The 27,936-nt window shown below is 40.1% G+C and overlaps 1 protein-coding gene across 4 annotated transcripts in view; it reads left to right on the top strand.

The window, feature by feature from the left end:
* The first annotated feature begins 7,153 nt into the window (after positions 1–7,153).
* The window catches only part of LOC147337548 (mitogen-activated protein kinase kinase kinase kinase 4-like), a 57,335-nt gene continuing 36,552 nt past the window's right edge, over positions 7,154–27,936 (top strand). For 2 of the 4 annotated variants that reach the window (XM_086305937.1, XM_086305957.1), the window contains exons 1-9: positions 7,155–7,401; positions 8,409–8,474; positions 20,345–20,401; positions 22,876–23,001; positions 23,136–23,246; positions 24,333–24,423; positions 24,616–24,746; positions 26,509–26,563; positions 26,725–26,803. In XM_086305937.1, the coding sequence (XP_086162063.1) occupies positions 7,345–7,401; positions 8,409–8,474; positions 20,345–20,401; positions 22,876–23,001; positions 23,136–23,246; positions 24,333–24,423; positions 24,616–24,746; positions 26,509–26,563; positions 26,725–26,803 (773 nt within the window). In that variant the 5' untranslated portion in view covers positions 7,155–7,344. Of the gene's footprint in view, positions 7,402–8,408; positions 8,475–20,344; positions 20,402–22,875; positions 23,002–23,135; positions 23,247–24,332; positions 24,424–24,615; positions 24,747–26,508; positions 26,564–26,724; positions 26,804–27,936 lie in introns of all 4 variants that reach the window. The other 2 variants (XM_086305947.1, XM_086305967.1) reach the window with 2 other exon arrangements.

The following is a 27,936-nucleotide window of genomic DNA, read 5'->3' on the forward strand; positions in this document are numbered from 1 at the left end:
CATTTTAGCTGCGTTCTCGACTAAAACTCATTATAAGTGTATATTAGTGAACTCCGCCCTCCACAAAACTTATCCCGAATGAGTCTCTTAATGACAAACAAAAACGCGGCGGTTCGGCTGTATTCACACTGCAGCTTGGGATCCGAACAAACTTTAATTAGCTGAGAGCAACGTGGCAGTGACTTACCTCCGGCCATGCTGAAAGGAGCTGTGACCGGGGCACACATGCACGCGCCTACGTCACCACGCAGCGCACACATGCACATGAACGCACACAGACTCGGATCACACAGGTAGGAGAGTGAGATGCAAAAATGACATATTTAATCCAAAAAAAGAAAGTGTTTTGGGTGAAATTCACAAGTATTTAACACATATGTTACACTGGCAAATGGAAAGTAAGGCATTACTGTAATTGTATTGCATTTGTATCTAACAGACAACTGTAATCACATTATATTTTAACTGTCATGGACTGGTTTAATTAAGCATAAGCTTTAGGCATGCTTTAAAGTAGGGTATGTTTTAGGGAATGAGCCTAAAGCATATACTCGGTATATAATTGGTAAATGAAGGAAGTGCCTTTGAAACAGCACAGATGTAGAGATAACGCTGTGTAAGTTATATTTGACAGAAATGCTGCTTCTGTAAAATGACACTTTTGTGAAAAGTTTGCACTCTTAATCTTCCTCATCCATGCTACAGTAATGATACTACACTGCACAAAGACTACTGTCTGAATGAAGCTTAATCCACCTATTTTTGACTTTAGTGAAGAGGTCAGGTTATTGCTTCAGGTTATTGGAGGTTGGTGTGCATTTGATTATGCACAGCTCTTTTATTGTCCCTCCACAGTATTTTAATAATTAGCTTTGACTGGTTCATTGCAACACATTGATTATATAATTTTTCTGCCATTCTGTTGGTGGTATGCTTGGGTTAATTGTCCTGACCCAATTTCAACCAAGCTCCAGGTTCTGGACAGACAGCCTCTTAGTTGACTCTAGAATATTTTTGTATACAGAGACGTTCAGGGTCAACCGCAAGGCCTGCAGCTGCCGTACAAGCTCCACCATCATGTTTGACAGTTGATATGAGGTGTTAGTGCTGATATTCTGTGTTTAGTTGTTGTCAGGTGGCGTTGTGCATTATGGTCAAACACCTTCACTTTGGTTTCATCTGTCCACAGGACATTGTTCCAGATACCTTGTGTTTTGTTCAGATTCAACTTTGCAAAGCTAAGCTGTGCTGCCTGGGAAACCTTCCAAACATGTCATACTTGTTCATTCTTTGTCTAATTGTACAGTCGTGAACTTTAACGTGTAACATGCTAACTGAGGTGTTTGAGATGTCACATTTGAGTTTTCTGCAGTTTCTCTGAGCATTGCACCGTCTGTGTTATGAAAAATACCGGTGGACTCAGGAAGCAGAACTCACAGAGGCACAGAGTTGCGGTGAAACAATTTATTTACAGTGAAGGAGATGAATTTTCAAGGACAGTGTATATACAATAAAATGTGAATGGAGACGCCAAGCCTGGGACGTGCAGGTAAGGAGACGCAAACTGGTAGGGCACTCGATCTAAGGGAGAAGGAGCAGGAGAATTAGGAGGGTCTTGCCCAAAACCGAGAAAAGCATAAAAGAGACTTTACCGAGAGTTGGAGAGGTTACTTGGTACTGTTTGCCAAAAACCTCCAGAAGGGAAACAAACCAAACAAGGCGACCCGGAGAAACCGAGAGATGAGAGTCCAGGGGAGGAAACAAAACTCCGTACAGTCACCAGTGAAAATAATCTACAGGTTCCAGTAGGCAGGCTGGCAGATCTTCAGGCACTCCAGAAAAGTCAATACTCCGACACTAGTCCTCTGTCAGGCAGCTCCTGAAGAACGCTTCAGAAGAAAGCGTTTGACAGGTAACAGGTGTGCCAGGTTCATTGAACAACCGCCCCGCCTACCTATGCCAAAAAAGGAAACACACAAACAAAAACACCGGGCAGCCATAACCCGGCTCCTAACAGTCTGACCTTTGCCGAGACATCCACTCCAGGGAAGACTGGGGAATGTCTTCATGTTTTCCACTTGTAATGGAGTTGTTCTTTGTTTCAGAGTGTGTTTTTGTTTAGTTGTTTCTTTTATACATAAGTATATTTACTTAGGAAAATGAAGAAAGGTTAATTGTATTTCAGTAAATGCAAGTACTGTGTTCTTTTCTTTTTTCAATAAAAATATTTGTCGAGAGGCACTACACAAAAAATAATAATGCAATCAAATCAATTTTGTTGTCCAAGACTCTACCAATGTCCCACTCCCACAGCATTTATTGTTATTTCATTTCATTTGTTTATTAATTTCACACTTGGTACAACTATTCAAACAAACCAACCACACTTTCTATCAAAAAGCACTACAACCATGTGTGAAAAGGAGCAGGAAGAAGAAAATATTCTTATTAAACCCTGCCCCCTATCTGCAATCCAATTTATATTACAAGTGGGCACCAAAAATCAGGGAACAAACTAACATTAACATTTATCTCCGGTCCTAACCCAACCAAACGACAAATTTACAATCAGAATGCTCCACATAGTAACGAGGAGAAAAGTAAAATTAAAATAAATAAAACAAAAAATTATAATGGATCCTTTTTCAATGAACTCCAATTTCATTCACATTCTTCATATTGAGTTATCGTTTTAAGCATGTAACACTTTTTAAAACAATGTAAATTTATACAATTCTTTAAATTATAATGAAGTGAGTTCCACAGTCGTATACCCCTAACCGTTGGACTCATTAATCTTTGTGTAGTCCTAGCTAACTGATGCTTAAAATAAAATTTCCTTCTGCTATCTTCTCCCCTTGAGCACAATAAAAATACTCTTTGTAACTTAAAGGGCAAAATATTATTTTTAGCCTTAAACATAATTAATAGTGTCCGGAATTTCACTAAATCTCCTAATTTTAATAATTTCGATTTTATAAATAATTTATTTGTATGTTCTCTATATTTAACATTATGAATCATTCGTATCATTTTATTGGGAAAATATTGAGTTTTTTGTGATTTATTTCAATAAATGCTTCAGATGTTTAATCTGGCATTTAAAGGGTTAAAATCCTGAAAACAATTTCAAAAATTGTTCAAAAATCGTTTTTACTCAGCCGTTCTTTCAAATATCTCAAAATTTAAAAAATCTCAAAATTTAAAAAAAAAAGATTTCCTGCAAAAATCCACACCTCAGGCTATCACACATGCCTGAGGTGGGCATAAGGGTTAAAGAATCATCGTACGTGTCCTGGGCAATATCAGACAAGTAGAAAAAAGCTGAGATGCATTAAAATAACATTAAGGATATTGGGCCGACTTGCTGCTGTCCTCTCAACACACGTTTCTGTCACCCACACTCACAACGACTGCTCTGCCTGCTTTTGCCTGCAGATGTCGCAACTGAGGCACCGAAATCTGAATTTCAATCAGGAACACTGTAACAAATGTAAGCGTCACTTAAACTCAAATTTCTGTTTTTCTTTGAAAACATTTGTTTAAAGTTTTTCTTTATATTTTAATAACACTCTTGTCTCTCGAGAGACAAACTGCTCTGCCTCAAAGGACCAGGCAACAGAAATCTCATGTCGTGTTCAGCAGTAACACATAAAGTAAAGTAACAAGCAATGTAACATATTACATGCTTCAGGAAGTGCATTTAAATCTTACAGCTGGTATTGTATTAAAGAAAAAGGTAAAAAATGAAATGATGTGTATCGCACTAATTTATCTGAATACATGCAAGGTTTTATATCATTCTCCACAGCTTCAGATCAGAATGTAATGTAAGAGAGAACACAAGCATTGATACAAAGTTGATCATATATTGCAGACTTTTGCTCCCAATGACCAGGTCTTATAAAGCCCATAAGTTCATATGATTGATTCCTTTGCCATTGCTCATCCAAACGTGCAACAGAAACTAAAGAAGAAAAAAGCAATGAAAATATGTTCACTGGTTCTAAACAGAAAGGACACAGTGGTGTGCCAGTAGCTCCCATCCCGACAGTCATTGATTATCCACGTGCACAGTGTACAGCCTGAGCTGAACTGTCGTTTGGTTGAAAATGAAATGCTGTTAATCATTAACTGCATAAAATATCATTGTAATTACATGCCATTAAAAAAAATCTTACTTTTTTAAAGAAAACATTTTCTTACATGCAAAAATAAATAAATTATCACAAGTAGAATAATCTCAAATAAAAATAAGTCATAGATACAGCCCAAACTAAGGCATAAAATAAACCTTTAATAAGCCTTTACTCTGCCTTCTTGGAATGTGTTCTTGCATGAGCAGATAAGAAATAGATAGAAATAGCCGTTGACATATTATAGCAAATATGTTAACTGTTTTCAAATATGCAGCAACACAGACACACACAGAAGAGAGAGACAGACATTCAGCCTCTATCACTCAGGAATTTTCTTATTCAGTTGTTTCACAGAATGTCTTGTTTAAGTTGGATGCACGTCCAGAAATCTGTGTGTGTGTGTGTGTGTGTGTGTGTGTGTGTGTGTGTGTGTGTGTGTGTGTGTGTGTGTGTGTGTGTGTGCCCGTGCAGGCAGCTGACCCTGGCATGAAGAGGGCCACTGTGTGAAACCACAGAGAAACCATTCTTCACTGCGACACACACATTACACACTCGCAGCCATCCACTCCCTCCCCCTTCTCTAACTCCTTAATTTGTCACATTCACCGAAACACACAAGCGCACAGCACAGAGGGAGCAAGAGAGTCACTTGCCATCTCTCATTCTTTTACACAGAAGTCTAGCGTAGTCTTTCTGTTTCTCCCCAGCACATACACATACACAGTGACTGTGTCCCACCAAGTAATGACCCTTATTTCACCATCCTGACTCAATCGCTGCTTCGGTCAAGAGACTAAAATGTAAAGCACAATTCCTCCAATACACTTTACACTTAAAAAACAATTATGTGTGTTAATTAACTAAATAGAGTTCAGGGATACATTTTTTGTGATGAATCATCCTCAGCACTCATATTTAAGCATAGAACTGTGCACAAGTCTTGAGCCACCCTTAATTTCTTTATATTTGAAGCTAATGCTGTTTTATATTGTTACTGTTTTCTTGCCTCTTTTCCCTCTTTGTTATGCCACTATTGTCACATTGTTACTAAGCTGTAATAAAAAGTGCAACAGCCATTTCTTTAGCTAAAACTATGAAAAGTACCAAAGATGACACAGTTTGATAGCAGCAGTTATAGTAGTAACGTAGCAGCAAGGCGATTCCAAAGAACTGCTGATAGCTGAGAGCTTAGCATCGTGATGTGTCACAAACTCTAAGAAACTCACTACCTTCACCAAAGCCTCATCAGAAAAGTAAGGTATGCCAAATGACACAAGTAATGACTGAAAATATGTATCAACAGCTAACTAAGTGGTGGTTCCTAATTTGAAATATTTATGTAAAACTGTTGTTCTTATGTATGGAAGGAGATCAGGAGCCATCTGTAAACCACAGTGTTGGCTCTCATGGTTTGGGGTGGCATTTCAGTCAGTGGTTGTTGGGCATCTTGTCAAAACCGATGAAAACTACAAAAAATGTCGTTTTGATCCACCGTGCAACTCCATCTGGAAAGTGTCTGATTTGCAACAGCTTCATTTGTACTTTTTAAAGAAATGACAAGTTTGCATGAAGCTGAATCCACACTGGAAGCGATTCGCTCCTCACCCGCGGCTTTGGAGCTGACAGCTGCTTACCTGCACATGGTGAAGGTTTACCCACATTGCCTAGCAGCAGTTGCACGTAATTCCTTGAAGACGCTAGAGGTTTTTATTCACTGCCAGTGCTGAAGTAGCTTAAGAGAGTAATTGTAGTTACTTGTTAGAGTTACTTATATCCTGTTTGTGCATTTTTTGCACACGTTTTAATAAAACACTACATTTATGGCTCATTTTCCAAACAAAAATATAAAGAAATGAGGTTTGGGTCAAAAGGTTTGTGCGATACTGTACAATATTTTTTATTGTGTAACAACAGCAGACGAATTGTTTTCATCATTTTCTTTTAAGGCAAATGCACCCATCACATATTTACCTTTCTTTTTTTTTAGTTTGTCATTAGTATTATTAAAGGGAAATTGAATCAAAAGCCCAAATTTGATTTTTGCATTTCATACACTTATGTATGAATAGCAATGAACTAAAAAGAATATTTTATGATATATTATTTAATCCTATTTTACCTATACCAATTATGAACCTAGGTTTTTTCACTAGAACCTTAAATTGGACAGTAGGTCTTGACATAGAAATGTGGATACATTACATTACACTACATGTTAATTTAGGCTTTATTATAACGGCATTTGTTAATCACAGGTTGAGTCTTTAGTCATGACACTGTGTGGTAAATCAGCCATTCAGGTGTATAAGGATCACCACCCTCATCCATGGAAAACCTGCTGCATATACTTTAAAGACACATTCCTTACCAGTTTTCCCATTTCTGTAGCAGCATTAAGAAATCAAATTACTTGGTATTAATTAGAATTATTACTTACAAATGTGCTACTCTCATAATTACATCTTAAAGTACATGCTATGGAAATGGTCTGTTGCTACTAGCAACAGAGCTACTGCTAGTTGTATCAAACTTTCAAGGTTCAAGTGTGAGTTAACCTACTAATGCATTACATCCTAATCTGTATAGCAAAATGAATAATAATATGCAGCAAACTCACCGTGTCCCTTAGAGTAAAGAGTAGAGTAGTATAGAGTAGGTATGTATGTATTTATTTAAAAACTGTGAGTGTAAGCAAAAGTTCCTTCTCACAGACAAGGTCTTGTTGAGTGACTTTTTTACTCTGCCGTTCTTTAGATTAAAACAAAAAAAAAACAAAAAAAACCCTCCTCGGTAGAAAAACTAAATGGTGCTGGCAACATTGCGACAGTGTATAACCACAAAAACGTCATGGTTGTCAGAGTAAGATTTATGCCATATACTGAAATATAAATTGCTATAAATTTAGTATATTGTAAATAAGATATATTCATAACATATCTATGATATGTTTTATCTGTCTCAAAAAGTAACAATAAAGACTTTACACAAAGAAAAATCGCAGTCTGGAAAGACAGAATAAGAAAGACACTTATTCTGAAAGGTGCAGCCGGATGTTGCGTGTTTTCGGCGACTAGCTTGGTGAAGCTAAACTTCAGAATGGACCCGACTAGAGAAAAGCCCGTTAGTGCGTAGCGTTGGGAGACAAACTCTGACCGTCCATGTCTTGTTTACACATATCAACATACTGACAAAGTTTCTGACAGCAATGTCGAGAGAAAACACCACGCGAAGTTTGGACAGCATAGACCTCGCTGCTTTGAGAGTAAGTAAAGAAACCTTGCTTCTTTTTTCTGTATATACATATAAAAGGTAATGTTAAACAGTGTGGGATGTGGTGGGTGTTGCTTGAAAATTTAACGGTGCTTTCAAGCTGCAGCTGAGTAATCAAACAGTGATTGGTTTTTGTGCCTCGTCTAACGGTCGGTACTCGCTACTATTCTTCACTGTTACACAAACTCAGTGTGCTTTAACTTGGCGTGTAAATATAGCGTGTCGTGTGCCACGGTGCCTCCTGTCTGCTCTGTGTCCTGTTTGGTGTCAACTTTACAAGCTGCACTGTTTACACAAGGTTTCTCCCGGTGTAGACTTACCGAAAAGTTAGTGTGCAACAATGCAACAAGTGACCACTGAAATAAACAGAGTTTGTTTAATGTTTAAGATGCAGTCCAAGTAGCGCACAGCGTGTTTTTTCCCAACTGTAATGTTTAGTTGCTACTTTATTGTGGCCTCATGCTGCTTAGTCGTTTGCCTGTGTGACTACAAATATTTGATATGACATTAGGTGTGATGATGTTTCTGTAGCCACTCAGGCCGTGACCTAAACATAAGCCGTATTTAGCCAGTGTCACTGTTCTGTTTTTGTTCTGTATTTATTCCTCATTTTTGCGTAGGGAAACAAAGAAATGTAACTTAAGTGTTTTACAGCTTTCATCAAACTGTAAAATTAACGCACCATCCTCCACTAACAGCCAAACTGATTTTGTTCTGATACAAATTGGTGCAGTCTCATCTTCAGCTCAAACTCTCATCTACATTTGCAGTCCCACTTCTTCAGTCCCCATCCAAGCATAACTTTGAGTTGTACCCTCAGCTCTGAGCAATGAAACTGTTTGTCATAGTTTTTCTTGGCACTAGCCTGTTGCATTTGACTTTGCTGCAATGTCGCATTTCCTATACACTATGTTGCTTCACTCGAGAACAAACATGCTTGGATTTCTCAGCATGTTGCTGTTATTTTTAATAACAATTTATTTATTTGTATTTTTTTAGGATCCAGCTGGGATCTTTGAGCTAGTTGAAGTAGTTGGCAATGGGACCTACGGTCAGGTGTACAAGGTGAGTACTGCCGTGATGCGTTGCTGCACATTGTAACATCAACAGACACATGAAAGTATCATATGTAGTGCTTTAAATCTAAACATTGTTTAAATGGCAGCAATAGTAGCTTCCTGTTGTCGTCTTTACCTTACAAGCTAATGCGAAGCTAAACATGTAGCAGCTGTTGGCATATGCAGACTCATGGTGTTACGGTTGTAAAACGTCATTTCTGGTAAAAGTTGCAACAGCTACTTCCAGTTAATTAGGAGGGAAAAAAGATACTTTTGTTTACTGAAATATCCTTTAGCGCACACACACACACACACACACACACACACACACACACACACACACACACACGTGCAACTAGAGCATCTTTTAAAGGCCCTGGGTGGGGCTCACTTCCTTATCGCAGTATCTGTTTATATATGTGTGAGTGAGTGGTTTGTGGTTGTAGAAGGTGTTTAGTGTTATTTAGGCTCCTGCAGCTGGTTGTGCCCTATTTTCACACGAGTTTGCTAAACCACTAAAGCTGATGCTTTACCAGCTGCACTGTTTGCTACACCTTTGTGGGTTAGTTTCATCTTTGAGCAACTGAGAGCTTCCTGGGTGAAAAATTATTGTGGTTGAGGCCGTTTAGGAGGGGTCAAGTCATGAATGCCTATCTACCTGCCCTATAACAAACAGAAATGTTTGCATGATTTCAGATTAGACATAAGCAGTGTTTCCACTACTTAGACCTTGTGTGGTAGGAGCTGGGTAGATTTTTATTGTTTTGTTGTCATCAATCTAGGAGAATAACACCAGTCAGCTCGCTCCAACTTCAGTCCTATGTCTTGTTTCCTCACCAGTGAGCTTAGCTGACAGATTATTGTGGAGGCTGTTCTCAGCATCATTCTGATGCTTCTCCAGAGTGGTAAGATGAACTCCAGCTCCACTTACTTGCTCTAGAATAATAACTGCAGTTGCCAGTTTTAAAGATCCACTGTGAGCTAGAAAACCTGTAGCAGGCGGAGACTACTACACAGAGCTCGCCAAGAACTAGCAGGTGTGATCCAGAACCACTGGGTTGGTGTGTGGATATGGGACGAGAGACTGTGTGGACAGATGTTTGAAACAACATTTTTTTTTTTTTTTATTCCACTGTGAATTATGGAAAAGGAACAATGTTGTACATGAAGGGCAGGATACATGTACAACAAGTGTAACTGTTTTGGAAGAAGCAGGCTTTAGGTTCTCCCAAAAGTTTTAAAGTAACAGGTTTATTTAAGGAAGAGGTTAAAAGTTAAGGGCTGAAGGATGCACATAGCCAATGATGCGTTCTCAGAGTTGTCCATGTCTTCGTGGGATTAGGTGACACAGAAAGTAGGGTGTGTGTGCCATTTGATTTCCTGAAAGAGGATATGTTGCAAGCGATGCACAGGACAGTCAGGCCTTACAGGGTTCTTTCAAACCGGGGAGGAAAATCACAAATTTCATGCTTGGTAAAGATTTTTTTTTTTCAGGGCTAAAGCATTAACAAATGTGAGTAACATTTAGTAGAGCATTAACAAGGGAAGAAAAACAAAAACTGATAAACTGTGAGCTGAATCACAGCAGTGATTCTAATGACTGAAGGCGGTACCATGTCTGATACCTTTTTCTTTCTGTGTACTGTATTCTCTAATGATGCTTGACCCTGCTTGAAAAATTACTTGTGTAGAATAGTTTAAAAAGTTAATTGGCTGGCCCTCTATGTGTTTTTAACTTTCTTAAAGAAATGTTATTTGGGGCATTTTTCTGCCTGCATCAGTACAAATAATGGAGCCGCAGTCTGCCAGCACTCTGCTGTGGTTTAAAAGCCTCGCTATAGGTAAAGTAATAATGATGGTGTGTAGCTCTAACAGGCAATCAATCAGACCTTAATGAGGCTGAGCAAATCTGGTTTCCCATGTACACGGTCTTATAATGAGAGTGAGCCTCAACCTGGGAAACCATGAATGCAGCATGGCCTGGAGAACAATAACTGGCACTGCACACACGCTCTCCTCACCCCGTACAAAAACACTTGTGGATTGATGTGAGTGCTGACATTGCATCTGGGCTCTTCCTTTGTTTATTTCTTCATGCCTCTGCATTGAATGATAGGTGTGTAGTATTGTTGGATGAATAAGAAACTTTGATTACCTAAAGGTGAGCACCACGGATTAAAATGCCACCATTATACCGGTAATTTTAATTCAGATCATTTAAGGTAGTATTAGAGGTATAAAACTAACAATCACACAATGCCGTATGAGCTGCACATGGTTGTGCTGAAGGTCTCTTCTATTTAATAGGAAGAAAATCTGTGAGTACAATAATCATACAGCAATTACCGTTACCCACAGTGAAACTGCTATTGCAATACAGCAGGAGAATCTGGTGCAAGCATTGCCTGAAGTTGCCCTTTGTTACACGTAGCACACAGCAGGAGATGGTGCCTGCTTGCAACTGCAGATTCCCCATTCGAGGTGCTACCTGAGCATGCAGGAGGCATATTGCATCACCTCACCCAGTGTGAATATACCTCCTCAATCCTCATGTGGATTCAAGTCAAGAAATCTCATACTTACACTCACTGATTTACGTGTATTCACGTGATCTGAGAGACCATTCCTGTCTACCTGAAAGGAAATGTTTTTGGAGACAGAAATGCAATCAGTGTTGGAACAAATGTAACTAGTGAAGCAGTTGATCTGTATAGAAGGAAAACTAAATGAGGGCATGTTAGCTGTGATAGGATGTGAAGAATCCTACAATAAGTACTGCCAAAAGGGAGAGGCAGAAGATGAAGGTGGAACAGGATCCACCAGGATGGTGTTTTGTTTTTTGTTTTTTTTTTATGTGCAGGTTGCTGTTGCTGTCAGTCACAGTGATCCTCTGCTTGGTGAAAATGTTTGTATTCCAACTTAGGTTATGTTCCCAATCAGTTCTGCTCTAAATTGAGGCCTCAGAGTTGATGTGCATCAGGAATTGATTGTAGTGATTATGAAATTTTCCCATGACTCATGTACACATTTGATTTTTGATCCAGCAATTGTCAGTTAGACATCTGATCCCGTGTCAATCAAACCCCAGTGTCCACTGGAACAGACACCGGAGCAAAGTGTGCCCAAATTATCCTCATTTTCATCTTAATTGAGTGGAAGAGCCTCCTGGTCAGCAGATGGGATTTTCTGACATGCAAAGACAGACACAATTAGACGGCATGGAGAGCAGAGAGGCCTGGAGACAATCAGGGCTTTTCTTCAAAATTATCCCAGAAACAGACGCCAGGAACTACTCAGGGAATCAAAGAAGCTTTAGTGCTTTTGTGTTCAACCTCATCTAAGGACGTGACAATTAGAGAACTTAGTGATAACAGATTCAATAAACCAGTACACCAATATAAAAAGTCCAGTGTGTTCACTTATAAGTGTAGATTTCGAGATGTTTGAAAATTAAAAGATGAAACCCATTTGCACGATACAAATAATAGTAAGAGTGGTTATTCCATATAATTAAATCTGACACCGTGCTGCACAGTGCACCCTGACAGTTTTTGGCACATCAAAGAACAATACCTTGCAGCGACCCAAGTTCCCACAGTATAAATGCAGATACAGATTTAAACATTTTACTGTACATCTTTGATAATTTGCCCCGTCTTAAAATATAAAAAAACGAAAGAAAATGTAAAGAGACTGCAGATGTTTTATTGCTTAGAAGCAAGGAGGTGCTCGACAGAAGAAATGGGTGACACATGCACATAAATATATTAAAATGCTGTGTTGGACATTCGTAGTGCATGGTGCGTGCTTGTCTTATTCACCATATACACATCATTCACACACACACACACGCACAGGGCGTTTCCCTGTTTGCAAAAGGAACTTCCCTTCTGCGAGCCACTGCTATAGAGTCATCTGTGTGTGTGTGGGTATGTGTGTGTGTCACACTGTGAAAAAGCCAAACTCTACTAAAGCACAGACCTCTGAGCACTGCTGACGCAACACAATTTTCCTTAGTAACACTGACTAAAGTGACTGCAGTATCTTAAGCACAATATTGTAGCTTTATAATTTACAATGATGCCACTATGATAATTAGTGTGACTAATTTACAGCAGTTGGAATTTTTTTTTTTTAACTATTTGTGTGTCACTGACCTGTGTGGCTGAGTTGTGGTAATCACATGAATAACAAAAATCAAGAATATCAATGTAAATTGATCCGTAAATGAATGTGAATTACATTTGTGATGGGTCAAAGAAAGTTTCACTCGAGCATCTGTGCAAACTTTGACTCGGTGTTGAAACCATACAACAGCTGGCTGTAGTACCACTCTGACTGAATCACTTGCACTTCCTCTTTCAAGTTTCAGTTGCATTGCTTCCCTTTCTGTTATTCACATATCATCATTCCTGTGTTGCTCATGAGGAGATCTGCTGACCAAAATCATGTCCAAATGTGGACTTGGACATTCACAGACTGATCAACTGTCAGTCTGCGTTGACAGCACAGACTGACTCCTTCCCCCAGCTCAACACTTTCTGCTGCCACACAACTAAGAGCTTCCTTACATTAAAAATGTAGTCACCTAATGCTTCTTTATTAGATGTAACTGAAATGAGTAATAGCTTTCAAAGTTAAAGTTTTAGTTTCTTAGGTAAGTGTTTGTGGGGGAAGGTGTGAGCTGGAGCAGAATGGGTAGTATTAGAAATACTGTGTTTGTTAACAGTGAAGCAGAGAGAGAGAGCGAGACAAAGGGTAAAAATGGAGAGGAAAGTGAGTGAGGGCAACGGAAGGAAGGCAGAGGTGAAAGCCAGAGAGACAGAGTGGAGGGGAGGAAGGAAGAGGGAGAGAGACCTATTAAAGAGAGAGAAGAGGAAAGCGGCCCCCCATGAGGGTTAGAGCTGCAGTTTGTGCTGATTACCCATGTGTCCCAGAGCTGTGAGTCCAATTGTTAGAACATTCATAAAAGTATCTGGCCTCCTTACTTTACTTTCTAAATGCCAGAACTATAATTAAAAGTACTCGAGTGATTCAGCGCTGAACTCGGTACAATAGTAGAGCTTGTTTAAAAACCAGAGAAATCAGTATTTGACACTCTGATAGAGTCAGACAGTATGAAGCCAACCTCACAGTTTCTCAATCTTAGAATTCCCATAATGCATTTGGCTTGCCTGGTCATTACCTTTCACCCACCTCCTAAGTTTGTGATGCAGGCTCTGAGTGTGTAATGACTATTGCTGTCAGTTAGGGCTGTTTTCCCAGACTGTAAAAAATTATTAGGATTCTTTTTCATTAGCTCTTTGTTTTTATTGTGCATTCCTTTTATTTCTTTTGTGGTAATAAAATAAGAGAGTATGTGGTGAGAGCCCACAGATTGGCCAAGCTGCTATTCATCTGACTGCTTGTACATGTAACATGCATAGAAAGCAAAAAAGGAGCTGCTTGATTTTTCCCAGTTCTCCTCTGATGACGGTGTGGTGAGTTTACCTTTGTGGAGTTTACACCCATGTAATGAAAACACTGCAGCTTTGAAACTGTAGTTCCAGCTAATGAAGGTTACATGTGAATGGAAAAGTAGAAAAAAAGTTTTAAAAAAGCTTTAATGTGCAAAATAAAGATAATTATGCTAATTCAGCCCTCATCACTTCACAGGATATTACCTGGCCTGGTAATAGACATAGCCCAGCTCCTACCACAAACATTCCCACCAACACAGCTCATTATTGAAACTGTGACATTTGATTGACTTTTTGACTTTGGTCAAAAACTCCCCACATCCCATTGTGATCAAACATGTGAAATGCATCTGAAGGTCCCACCCCAGCTAAAGCCCAGTGGATGTGGGACTGATTTCCTCGTATGAGATACCAAAACCATTTTCACTCGTAGGCCAACCAAAGCCTTCAGATCTGAGCTGTCATATTTAATCGTTTTAGTAATTGTTCTCTGCTGCTGCTGTTTCTCATTTCTCAGTGAACGCTCACGTGTCCCGGGATTGAAACTGCCTCTCTGAATTTCATGTGGTGAACTTTAGTAATGCAGCCTCCACATGTGCAAGCACAGCTAAGCTGAAATAAAGTGAATCTTTTGTTTGGGTGTACACTTTTTATCATGCACCTTATCAACATCACTGAATAAGAAATAACCATTCATGTAATATTATCACTGGAGGTTCATGTTAATAATAGTGTTACTTAACTGTGGCAACTTAAAATTGACTCATATGAGGGGAAAAAGACTTGGACTATCGGTGTGGAAAATGATCAGTGTGTGCCAGCAGTGCTCCAGACAAGTGAAAATCGCAGGCCAAGTGTTCTGGTTCCTTGTGGTTCTGAGCGGTGGTTACTGATTACAGACTAACTATTAATGCTGAGACATGTTAACAAACAAACTAAAAGCTAAATGAACTTCAGATGATAACTGATGGTTTCTAGAAACCTTTTCAGCAAGTTTGTTCTTATTCTCTCCGCCCAGAGTTTTCAACTGCTAAAAGTCAAAGTCGCCTCAAACACGACTGGTCTGCACTGCAGTGTCGTCACAAAAGACTCCAAACAAAAGACCCCACAGAGCCAGTATCGAAAATCTATTCTGCATATTCATGTGGAGATATCTGTCAATAGATATTACTCCCATCCTAACTTCAACCGTGACCCAAAGTCTTCAAAACTGAAGGTGAAGTGAAAAATGTCCTCATTAGGGCTGTGCGATATGAGGACATGTATCGGATGATGAAATTAAAACATCTGTCGTTTCATATCGGATGATATTGTTTGTTTTGTGGTGTCGCAAAATAAACAGTTTGCAGCAATATTTTTTTTTTTCATCGTTTGGATGGTCAGCACATGGATGCAGGCACAGATAAGTCCCAGCATGGCCAGTGAAGATGAGGCAGAACCAGGTAGCTCCAAACAAATCGAGGACCAGCATGGACATGGTTTGGTTCTGAAAAGTCTGATACTGGCCAGAAAACTGTACTATGCAAATTATGCAGGAAACAGGTCTCCACCACAGACTCAAACCTGACAAACCTCTACCACCGACGCAAGAATCACCTGAAAGCGTGTGGAGAGAGTTTACAGATGAGAAGCAAAAACAGCCGTCAAGTGCTCAAAATAAACCGTAGACTCAAACGTTAGAACAGGCTCTCCCCCGCAGCACGCCGTGTAATAAATACTCACAAAGAAAATGGCGGGGCTACACCTCCTGTCTAAAAATACATAGTTTCATGCATCCGTCAAAACACTCGACTCCAGGTGCACCACGCCCAGCTGAAAACATAAATGGTAAATGGTAAAGTCAAGTTGCCCGAAAGTCACAGAATTTACAGAAATGTCTTATATGGATATGAGATTTTGGTCATATTGCACAGTCCCCAATCTGTTCTCACAAAGCTATATGAACACAAACACATGCAGTTACTGCCACAGACCGTATAGCAGATAGACGTAACCACCATGATGTCACCCCTTTGTTAGTGAAGTCCTGTTATGGAGCCTTGAGCATTTTTTTTCCCCAATTGCCTCGTCACACCTCCTTTCATGGCTCAGCCGATATAACAATTAGAAAAGTAGCTGCTGAAGTTTCAGAGCAAGGAAGCTGAGACACCTGAAGCTAACCACGGGAGTCGCCCCCTGCTGGCCATGTGAAAGAATGCAGGTTAAAGGCACTTCAGCAACGGCTTCACTTTTATGTGAACTGGAAGCTACATCCATCTTTTATACTGACTAAGGTTACAACCGTATAGGCTTTAAGTGGCACAGTTTCCACACTCAGTTTCTTCAGGAGAATTAATCTTTCACATATCCACGTATGTAACCAACATATTGATCTTGAAGGGGACAGATACAGCGGGTGGCGAGACTGACACTGAAGCAAGAGCAGGACAGAAAGAGAGATGCAGTGAGACTGTTTCTCTCGTTTGTCTCCGTGCTGTCTGTGTTATAAATGTCTCGCTTGTATCTGATTAGCATATGCATGAATATATTATAGTAACCTTTTCACTGAAACGATATTTGTAGTCTTCCCTTAGAGAGTGTGTGTGTGTGTGTGTGTGTGTGTGTGTGTGTGTGTGTGTGTGTGTGTGTGTGTGTGTGAGTGTGTGAGAGAGATTCATGGACTTCAGGATGCAAAATAAGAGCAACATTTTTCTCCAATTAATTCTGATGGAGAGACCAGACCCCTGTTAGTGTGTGCATGCGCGTCAGTGCGGCGTATTTTTAATGAGTAACTAGATCAGCTGAGTGGAGAACATTTCACACTGGTTTGCTGTGGTGGCAGCAAGCAGACACCATCAAGTGTGATGGGACAGGAAGGCCATTTCCTTATTTATTATAGCCAGGCTAGTGGATGACTCCATGCCACAATTCTTTGCAATTATGGAGACACTGTCCTCTACTTTAGGACACAATCAAGGCCAGGATGAAGAGACGGCTTCACATCACAGCTCATGCTCAGTGAAATGTGTGTGAAGAATTCCAGCTGAAAAGGGTTTGGACTGGCCGAGGAACACTTCAACCGACTGTGAACCAAGTCTGCATGCTACTGGTCAAGATGTTTAGTTTCACTGTAGTGACCAAAACACTGACATGCTTTATATCAAAGAACACATGGCGTGATAAATAAAACTTTTCAAGGATTCAGGCTCCAGCTGCAGCTCACTCTCTGGGCACTGTTCACTTTTCAGGGAAGATTATTTTATTTTTAATATCTTTTGATTTGTTTCTTCTTTTTAAGAGTTTGAAGTGCCATCAATATCAGACCAGAGCTACATGACAGATGTTTACTTTGATGTTTTGTTGAATGATGTTTACATGAATAACTTGAGCTCATTGGATAATATTCTACTGCAGTATATTTCTAACTAACCAGGCAGCTCCTCTTCTTTCTCTTGACAACACTTTCTTTAAAGATGTCACATCTTCATGGATCTATTTCTAAAATAAATTGTCTGTGCTGAGTATCCCTGAAGCCTACAGCAGGTTTGCCAGCACATTGTTAGTTGTTTCTCACCATCTTTCTGTTCTTGAACAGTACAGTCTATTTGCTGTGATAATAAATATTCTCCAAACTTCCCATTTGTTATTTCCCACGATCAGCCAAGAACTCCCGCCTCGTACCATGATTGAATTCTGTTTTCTTGAGACATAATCAAAAAACATGTTGACGCAAAAGGATGGATGCTGGTTTTGTTAGCCAGTAAAAGTAACCTCGGTGCTCGTTGTAAAAAAAAAAAAACAAAAAAAAACACTCTTTCACATAAAAACTGCACATTTGTAAATCTTTAGTTCAGTTTAACTTGGTGACTTTCCATTCATGCCACTGCAGTTGAATGACTTGTCTTCTATTCATAAAGAGGAACAGGCTAACTATAACAGGACACGGAGCTACAAAATATGCCACCCACCATTCAGCTGGATTATGACAGACGTGTTTATGCCGTCAAGCTTGTTGCAAACTCCTGAAAACTCCTCAGATGTGGAAATGGTCGATGTAGACACACATGTTTTGACACCCTGCTGTCCTCCAAGTCCAAGCTGTACAGGGAGTGCAGAATTATTAGGCAAGTTGTATTTTTGAGGAATAATTTTATTATTGAACAACAACCATGTTCTCAATGAACCCAAAAAACTCATTAATATCAAAGCTGAATGTTTTTGGAAGTAGTTTTTAGTTTGTTTTTAGTTTTAGCTATTTTAGGGGGATATCTGTGTGTGCAGGTGACTATTACTGTGCATAATTATTAGGCAACTTAACAAAAAACAAATATTTACCCATTTCAATTATTTATTTTTACCAGTGACACCAATATAACATCTCCACATTCACAAATATACATTTCTGACATTCAAAAACAAAACAAAAACAAATCAGCGACCAATATAGCCACCTTTCTTTGCAAGGACACTCAAAAGCCTGCCATCCATGGATTCTGTCAGTGTTTTGATCTGTTCACCATCAACATTGCGTGCAGCAGCAACCACAGCCTCCCAGACACTGTTCAGAGAGGTGTACTGTTTTCCCTCCTTGTAAATCTCACATTTGATGATGGACCACAGGTTCTCAATGGGGTTCAGATCAGGTGAACAAGGAGGCCATGTCATTAGTTTTTCTTCTTTTATACCCTTTCTTGCCAGCCACGCTGTGGAGTACTTGGACGCGTGTGATGGAGCATTGTCCTGCATGAAAATCATGTTTTTCTTGAAGGATGCAGACTTCTTCCTGTACCACTGCTTGAAGAAGGTGTCTTCCAGAAACTGGCAGTAGGACTGGGAGTTGAGCTTGACTCCATCCTCAACCCGAAAAGGCCCCACAAGCTCATCTTTGATGATACCAGCCCAAACCAGTACTCCACCTCCACCTTGCTGGCGTCTGAGTCGGACTGGAGCTCTCTGCCCTTTACCAATCCAGCCACGGGCCCATCCATCTGGCCCATCAAGACTCACTCTCATTTCATCAGTCCATAAAACCTTAGAAAAACCAGTCTTAAGATATTTCTTGGCCCAGTCTTGGCGTTTCAGCTTGTGTGTCTTGTTCAGTGGTGGTCGTCTTTCAGCCTTTCTTACCTTGGCCATGTCTCTGAGTATTGCACACCTTGTGCTCTTGGGCACTCCAGTGATGTTGCAGCTCTGAAATATGGCCAAACTGGTGGCAAGTGGCATCTTGGCAGCTGCACGCTTGACTTTTCTCAGTTCATGGGCAGTTATTTTGCGCCTTGGTTTTTCCACACGCTTCTTGCGACCCTGTTGACTATTTTGAATGAAACGCTTGATTGTTCGATGATCACGCTTCAGAAGCTTTGCAATTTTGAGACTGCTGCATCCCTCTGCAAGATATCTCACTATTTTTGACTTTTCTGAGCCTGTCAAGTCCTTCTTTTGACCCATTTTGCCAAAGGAAAGGACGTTGCCTAATAATTATGCACACCTGATATAGGGTGTTGATGTCATTAGACCACACCCCTTCTCATTACAGAGATGCACATCACCTAATATGCTTAATTGGTAGTAGGCTTTCGAGCCTATACAGCTTGGAGTAAGACAACATGCATGAAGAGGATGATGTGGACAAAATACTCATTTGCCTAATAATTCTGCACTCCCTGTATAGCTACGGGACCAATTGTTCATATCAACAATATTTCTTTGGAAATGGCCGCGAGCGTTTCTAAGAATTGGCTGCTGAGGGGGAAACAGATGAATAGGCAGATATTTGTTACTTTTAAACTTGCCCCTCATTTCAGTGTCTGTGTTTGTCTGACTTTGTCTCTCTGTATGAATCCTGACTGCTGACTGATTGAATAATGGCGAGTTTGTCATGTCTGGTGGTCTGTTTCAGACACATACACTATACACTCCCACAGAACTGTCATACATCACAGCTTAAAGGCTTATAGAGTAGCTACTCTAGTATCTTGTCAGCTTTCTGAGTCATGACATGGTTTTCAATTTTCCCTTTTTCACCTGACTGCACTTTACAGCTCTGCTCCTCCATCCTGACTTAGTCTCTCGCGCTCTCTCTCTCGTGTCATGTCCTGTTCTTTCTGTCTGCGTCTTTCAAGAGAAAATGAAATTAGGTGGACTTGCCCGAGTCCATGAATATTGAGAATTACATCACAGTCCAAGTATTGACTCAGAAGAGTTACAGGGAGAGCGGGAACACTTTGTGAGCGTTCATCTGTTTACAGACTCCAGCGTGGGACAGTTGTTGTAGTCCTCGTCAAACATTTAGAGGCTAATCTTTTATATTACGATCCAGTTGCTGCCTGTCTTTCCAAGATGCACAGCTGCACTTGTGATTTAAGAAATTTGAACTGGTGCAGAATATTTAACAGAATCTCTACAGTGATCGTATCTCATTGTGTGTGTTTTCCAACAGGGCCGTCATGTCAAGACAGGTCAGCTGGCAGCTATCAAAGTCATGGAGGTCACAGAGGTAAGGGTTCATTACCTCACTACTCTCAGAGTGTACCTGTGTCATCATGTGTCGTGTTTGAGGCAACGCTGTCTCCTGCTCAAAAATAATCCTTATTTATCTCTATTTTATTTCGACATCCTTTTTATGCTCCACCTGTTCTTTACCTGGAATGTCAACTTCTCAAATGCATCCTTTCATGTTCAAACAGCCTGAGCAACACCATAAACACCAAACACTATTTGTGCCATCGCATGAACTACCTGACGACAGTTTGATGGAGAAATGAGGGTAATTCTGCTAATGAGCCATTGAGAGCAGGCTGAAGCGATGGATGGCAGACTGCGTTACACAGTATATAACTGACAGAACATCATAAGATGCGTAACGACCAAAGTGGAACGTTAGTGTAATTAAATTCAACACCACCGTGATAATCATCCTGTTAACATAAATCATACATGACAGCCTTTAATACGTGACTCCTGTTTGAGGGTTTTGCATCGAGATGACCTGTTTTTCTTCAGCTCCTGGATTAAATTTACACATACTGTAGTGCAAGAGTTTCTTGCAACTTATTACACATACAGTTGAGTTTTCTCGGTACTAGGAATCGCTGAATATACAGCTGATAAAATAAGCATTGAACACGTGACAAATATAGTTCCAGATTATCACCAGATGTTGGCAACAACCCATCCAATCCATGTGTTCGATATTTACTTTAACCGCTATGGTTGTGCCCTCTAAAGAAAAACAATCCCTTGTACTATTATAGCATGATGTCCGGTAGACATGTAATATGCAGGATTGAAAGAAAAGACGAGACAGTTTGTGGTGGTGTATTTCTCTCCAGAGACCCTGCTCTCGGCCTACATCCTAGTCCTAAGTACCCATAGCAGTACGCGTTGTGTGAACGTATGGCTCTGTAATAACCTCCACACACTGTTTTTATGGTTTATGATGTCAACCACTGGCTTCTAGATTCCTCGCTTTGGAGTTTGCTCTTTAACTTCGTGGCCATCTTGATCTTAAGGTGTCAGGTAACAATAGGAGTGTAGGTTAGCCAGCTGCATTTCTAAACTGTGTGGGTATAACACACAGTTACCTACTTGGGGAGGCAAAGTACCAGACTAATGATCAGAATTTCACTAACCAGAGCTGTGAAAATGCTTCAAAAGGGCACCAATATAACAAATGCAGTCAAGAGGTGAAGCCTAGCGAGCAGCTAGAGCTTTTTTTGTAAACAGCTTATGTTTGCTGTTAGAATGAGTGAGTTCCAATCTTAGCATTTAGCAAGGTACTGCTCCACAGACAGGCTTGCATGGCTTTGGATTTATATCGGTGTGAAGTAAAATAAAATGTTAAAAGATCACAAAATCCAACACGCTCAGTCTTCTGTCTTGATAAAATCTTATCAAGAGGGAATATCTTTGGGTTTTGGTTTCTTGTTCAGTAATGCAGCCAAACTGGAGAGTTTAGCACAGACTTTGTCATTTTTCTCTGTTTCTTACATTTTATGTAGCAGATAATTACGTGATTAATGGAGAGAATAATCAGACAACTAGATGACGTGTCAAGAACTCGTTAGAGCCTCCCCCAGAAAAAGAAGTCAAATACAAATTATAGAGTGCCTGAATAAATTATATTACAGATTGTTCTGACATCTAAACGTCGTAGTTTCTTTGTGTGGATGTGACAGCAGGAAATGCTTGGCTATTATCTGCCTTCTTGCAGACACACACACACACACACACACACACACAACCTCGTCGTAGGCAGAAGCCTGTGTGTTTCAAACGGAAGTGAAAGTTCAAACTCTGCCTTGTCATTTTTCTCCCCTCCTGTGAAGATTTAAGGGAGGGCAGCGACTGTGAGAAGCTCTCTGTTGTTTCCACTTTCCTGATTAACAACCACAGCCAGCTTCTCCAGCTCTCCTCTTTTCTTCTGCTCTCGTTTCCAGATCCCGAGTAGATTTAGGAGTCCAGTGAATTGGAGAAGTCACAAGTCATTTCCAGGATTTATACTAGGAAAACAAAAAGTGCCGCACACAGTTTCCTCTGCTTTCTTTTTGTCCTCTGTCACGTAAAGTCGACCAACCCCAGTGGTTTTGTTGTGGGATGGGAGTAGTTGAGTTAAGGTCCAGTAGCTGGGTGAGAGATCATCTAAGGGTTATAAAACAGATTCAAGAGGCTATTTACCTGGATGTGTTTGTGATTTTACATTTGGAGCGACACTTTAAAACTTTAAATAAACAGGTCACATGTCCAAGGCAGAAGGGCCACTTTTATAAAAGCCTTGAAACCTTTTTGAACCCAACACAGAAGCATCACAGCGCCGTAACACCTGCTCTTCAGACAAACACCAGGCAGCGCCATTTTCAATCACCTGTGAACGGTCAGATGACCATGACTAATAATGAAATTCCAGTTAACACATGGCAGTAATATTTTTGTCACTTGTTTGATTCCTTATGTTTTTGTTCTTGTGTTTAGGAGGAAGAAGAGGAGATAAAGCTGGAGATCAACATGTTAAAAAGTTATTCCCACCATAGAAACATTGCTACTTATTACGGTGCCTTCATTAAGAAAGGCCCTGCTGGACAGGACCACCAACTCTGGGTTTGTTAACTCGTCACATTTGTTTGTTCTTCAGCACAAACTGTGGATTATCTTAGTTTTTATTAAACAACTGCTGTTCTTTTGGGTTACCTGTGTCAAACACCACATGTTTCTGCTATTTATTTCCCATATAGTTAGTGATGGAGTACTGTGGCGCTGGCTCTATGACAGACTTGGTGAAGAAAACCAAAGGAAACTGTTTGAAAGAAGACTGGATTGCTTACATCTGCCGGGAGGTGCTCAGGGTAAGATCAAGCACACAGTTTTTTTTTACCTTTATAAGTGACCATTTTAAATAAGTATAGAAGATGTGAGCTTTCTGGGTAATGCAACGATGCTGTTTGTGTCAAACCCTCCATCGTCAGCTAACTCTGTGTGATCTAATAACACAAACAAACACTCAGCAGGGACCTCTCTCTGCCTGCGGTGCTGTTTTAGTGTTGGTTAAAAAAAACGCAGGTAGTAACTTGTTTGTGGATGTAAGCGTGGTTCAGTGTCTGGTGTTGTAAAGAAACACGATGGCTGCTTTTAGTGATTCTTTGCCAAAACATCAAAGAGCAGCCAAACTGACACTGATACTTCCTCATGTTCAGGGATTTATTCTCTCGTATGTTTCCCACTGTGACTCGGGGGGATTTCTTCTTTTAGTTATATACTTAAAAGGCCAGTTTAAAGCACATCTCTGTAAAATGTTATGGTTATCATTATGAGAGATCACGAGGTCCTGAGAAAGGCTCCGGGATGTTTGCTTCGCTTTCTGTGCTGGTGTTTGTGGCTCAGAGACATACACAGTAACATATCAGCTTATATCAGCCCCCGGTGTCCTTGATGTTGCCGTTATCTGCAACAAAAATGAAACGGAGCTCATTTTTTTTTATTTTGTTGTTTTTGTAGTTGTAAAAAAACTTGAGAGACAAAGGGCTCTGGACTGTCGCCAGAGTTTTCTCCACTGCTGTCAGCCATGCTGTCTCCCCATTGTTTTAACATCACAACACACGCACGCACAAATACACACAGAAACCATGGTGAAGTCATTGTCTGAAATAAGACTTACTTCCTGTTTATTTAACCCACTTTGAAGAAGTGAGAATGCAAATACACACACTAAAACTGTGCTTGAGTTACTCGGCCACTCAGTAACTGCCTAAAGTAAGGATGTCTACTGATGGACTTGAAGCTAAAAGCTAAATCCTGCTCTCCGTTCAGTAATCCTTCAGACACGTGATCTAAATGCTCTCCGAGGGCAGCGTTTGCCCCTTCGTATTTATAGCGGCGGTCATCTGACCGTGTGTGCACGGGAGTGTTTATATGTATTCATATTTGTCTTCCAGGGCCTTTCCCATCTTCACTCCCACCATGTGATTCACCGAGACATTAAGGGACAAAATGTTTTGCTCACAGAGAATGCCGAAGTCAAACTGGGTATGACACACTGACACATGCGCTGTGGTTCCTCAAGCAGACGTAACCCCTGGGAGAACAACAGAACAATCACACAGTCATATTCAAACACATAAATCTCACGACCACAAAGACGCTTCTGAAAGTAGCAACAGTTGTGGCTGTTTTTCACACATGAAACCTTTATTTTTTTTAATTTTATTTTTTTTGCAGTTGACTTTGGCGTGTCAGCCCAGCTCGATAAGACGATCGGTCGGAGGAACACCTTCATCGGTACTCCTTATTGGATGGCCCCGGAGGTCATTGCCTGTGATGAGAACCCTGAGGCTACATATGACTACAGGGTACCTAATTTCAAAGACACAGCCTTGTTTCATTTTTGTTTTTTAAGTGAGAATTAAGGCAGTTCCCAGCTGCTTAAGGTGGTTTATTTGTTATCTAACATGGTGCAGACTATGCTGTGGACAAAGTGGAAGTGGCTATATTTTAATATTGAAGTTATTCAACCACACATACATGGAAATGACTGATAAAGATGAACTACTTTACACTTTTACAGTTTCAGTCATCTCACAGCTCATGAAATCCAGATGCAGGGAAAGCAGCATTTGTGTAACTGTGGTTGCTTTGTACTGTAATGCTGAGGCATTATGCTGAGTGTGGGTCACCAACCACAAGTCATATCTGTTGTGCCACACGCATGTGAGACACACAACCAAGATTCAAACATCTGCTCTTATTATTGCTTTTGCTTCGAGCTCAGTTTAGTTTCACTTGGTTTCCAGAACTCATTGCAGTGTTTCACTCTAGTTTTTATTAGTTTCAGTCTTAGTTACTAAAATGTTTTTGGATTTATCCATTTATGATTGAGGAAGTTCAAAATAGGTAATACAAAATAAACACAAAGCTTCCTGTTATGTAGACACTGCAGCCATGAAAACCCTCCTGAGTTGACAAATTTGACCAGCGTGACGAAGAGCAAGTCTGCAGACGTTTCCTGTGTGTTGTCTGTTTTAGTTATTTTTGAAAGTGCGCAATATTATTTTTTCTTCTTGTTTAGAAGTTTTAGATGTGAGTTTATGTTTCATCAACTCTATTACCTTTTACGTGAGGGTGTCAGTAAAGCACTTTAAGCTGTTTGTTGCTGTGTAAGGCAAAACTCACTTGGAGGTCACAGGTTTGCTTTAGTCCTTTTAGCTGAAACAACGTTGTGTTGACAGCCAGGATCAGTTTCTTCTTCAACATCGTTGAGGGGATAAAAAGTCCAGTCGTCGCCTTCAGTTTGACTGGCTGCTGAGGAACACGTGGTTCTGGATGTTATTGCTACTTCGCTGCCTTCCTCATGTTTTCCAGCTGACACTGTTGAACCATGTTAGTCTGCCATGGCTGTGTTTGGTCCTGACAGCCTGACACTTTTAATTATTGTTCTGAAACACAGAAAAAATCATTCTTAGTCAGACTTTATCTTGTGTTTTCATCTGTAATGTCTGTCACTAACCAACACGTGTCGATTCGCAATATTGAGCCAGTTCAACACATATCACCACACGCAAGAAGTTCATTGTCTGTGAGATGGCTTGCAAATCGCGTCGACCATGATTTAATTCCAGCGACGCCAACTTCTGTGACGTAAAGTCGTGTAGCGCTCGCTTCTCCTGCCTGTCAGATGTGGGCTGAGAAACAGCCCCGGTCTCATAGCAGCACTCAGAAATAAGTCTGCGTAAACATATATTCAACAGACAGCTTCCATAAATATAAGAAATTCACCAGAGTGACAACATCTTTCAAACACAGTCCAAAATCTTTTTGCTGTGTTCTTTTTTTTATGATGCAAACCTCATCCAAAATCTTCACGATAAAGTTCGAGTTTACTGAGTGACTGATTCATTTTATCGTATTTCGCAGAAACAACCTGAGACTGTTTTTGAAGAAATTTTATATTAATCAGATCTCACACCCACGATCTGTGAACTCTGGAGACTGTTTCTGTGATTCCCAGACCTCGATGCACTACACCGCTTTTACTAATTACATACAGTCATTTTAAAATGGTATCCAAGGTTATTAGCTACAATATAACCTTTAACCCGCCTGTCTTGTTTTTAGAGTGACCTCTGGTCTTTAGGCATCACGGCCCTAGAGATGGCAGAAGGAGCCCCCCGTAAGTTAAAAACGCATCTACACACATGCACATGACTAACTGATATGCTGAAGTGTTTTACACTACATCGTATGTATTTCCCTTCTCATTTGTTCATTTATTTTTATTTTTATTTTTTCCACATCTGTGACTCTGCTGCTCTCGGCCTGTGCCCTCCATAGCTCTGTGTGACATGCATCCAATGAGAGCGCTGTTTCTGATTCCTCGAAACCCTCCACCAAAACTTAAGTCAAAGAAATGGTAAGCCCTAAACACACACACACACACACACACACACACACACACACACACACACACACACACACACACACGCAGCAGGATGCAATCAGCAGTGTTTGGGATTTCTCTTCTAAAAACAGGGCCTCTGAGGGGTCTTTGTTGTGGGTTTCATGCATCTGATAAAAGATCTTCCAGCACTCTCGTCTTGAGAAGAAAAGGTTGAAAGTAATGGGCATGTCTAGATATATCAAGATAAAGTTTTTTTCTTGGTTTTTTTTTGTTTTGTTTTTTTAAAGAAGTCCAGTCATCCAGATTAAAAACCCACTGGTGTGTGTGTGTTCTGGATTGAATCCTATTTAGGGTTTGATTATCAGCCTCTTTCCTTTCTCTCTCCATATTTTCTGTGGATAATTGATAGGCACTTGTTGAACTCATGGTGGAACTGTCATGCTGTCTTTCATTCAGTATTAATGTCATCTGAAAAACGCTTTCTATTGGTGCTTTTAATAGCGTCAATGATTTGGGGTGAACTGCTTTCCCATTTCACTCCAGGCCCCCTTGAGGCAGAAAAATAAAGCAGCCCCACATTTTCCTTCCCAGTTTTCTATGACTTTACACACGGCGCATGTCACTGATTGTAGAGTGCTTCTGTAGGTAGATATCATCGTAAAAGTTGGACTCGTTATTTTGGATTTGCTTTTCCTCGGTAGAGTAGCGCTGGGAGAGGCGATTCTAGCTTTTATACTGTGGGTGAGTGGAAATACTTATTTAAGAATTATGTGGAGTGTTATGCAGTTCAGTGAATTGAATATTTATTTAATGTTGTCTTCTCTTCTGATTTGTTGAGTTTTATGGTTGGAACTACAATTTGTTGCTGGTTTTAACCCTACAAAAGCATTTTTATCATATTTGCTACATGAGTTTCTGAGACCTCCATCTCCTCAACATAATCAATACTTGCCTAAAAAACCTTAAAGTCTTGTTTGTTTTTTGTCTAAAATTAACATTGTTGCTAACAAAAAGTTGCCAAAAGCGCCGAATGTATCAAATGTGATACAAAAAATATATCATCAACAACATGATATAGCAAAAAAATAAGTGGATTTTAAAAAATGAGTCTTTAAATTAGTGATTCGGTTTAGAGAATTTAGTGT

The sequence above is a fragment of the Aulonocara sp. 'chitande type north' Nkhata Bay genome, linkage group LG2 (genome assembly GCF_057382095.1).
Source record: "Aulonocara sp. 'chitande type north' Nkhata Bay isolate Kocher_YH1m ecotype deep benthic linkage group LG2, A_spYH_male_GT1.1, whole genome shotgun sequence".
Classification (NCBI taxonomy): Eukaryota; Metazoa; Chordata; class Actinopteri; order Cichliformes; family Cichlidae; genus Aulonocara; species Aulonocara sp. 'chitande type north' Nkhata Bay.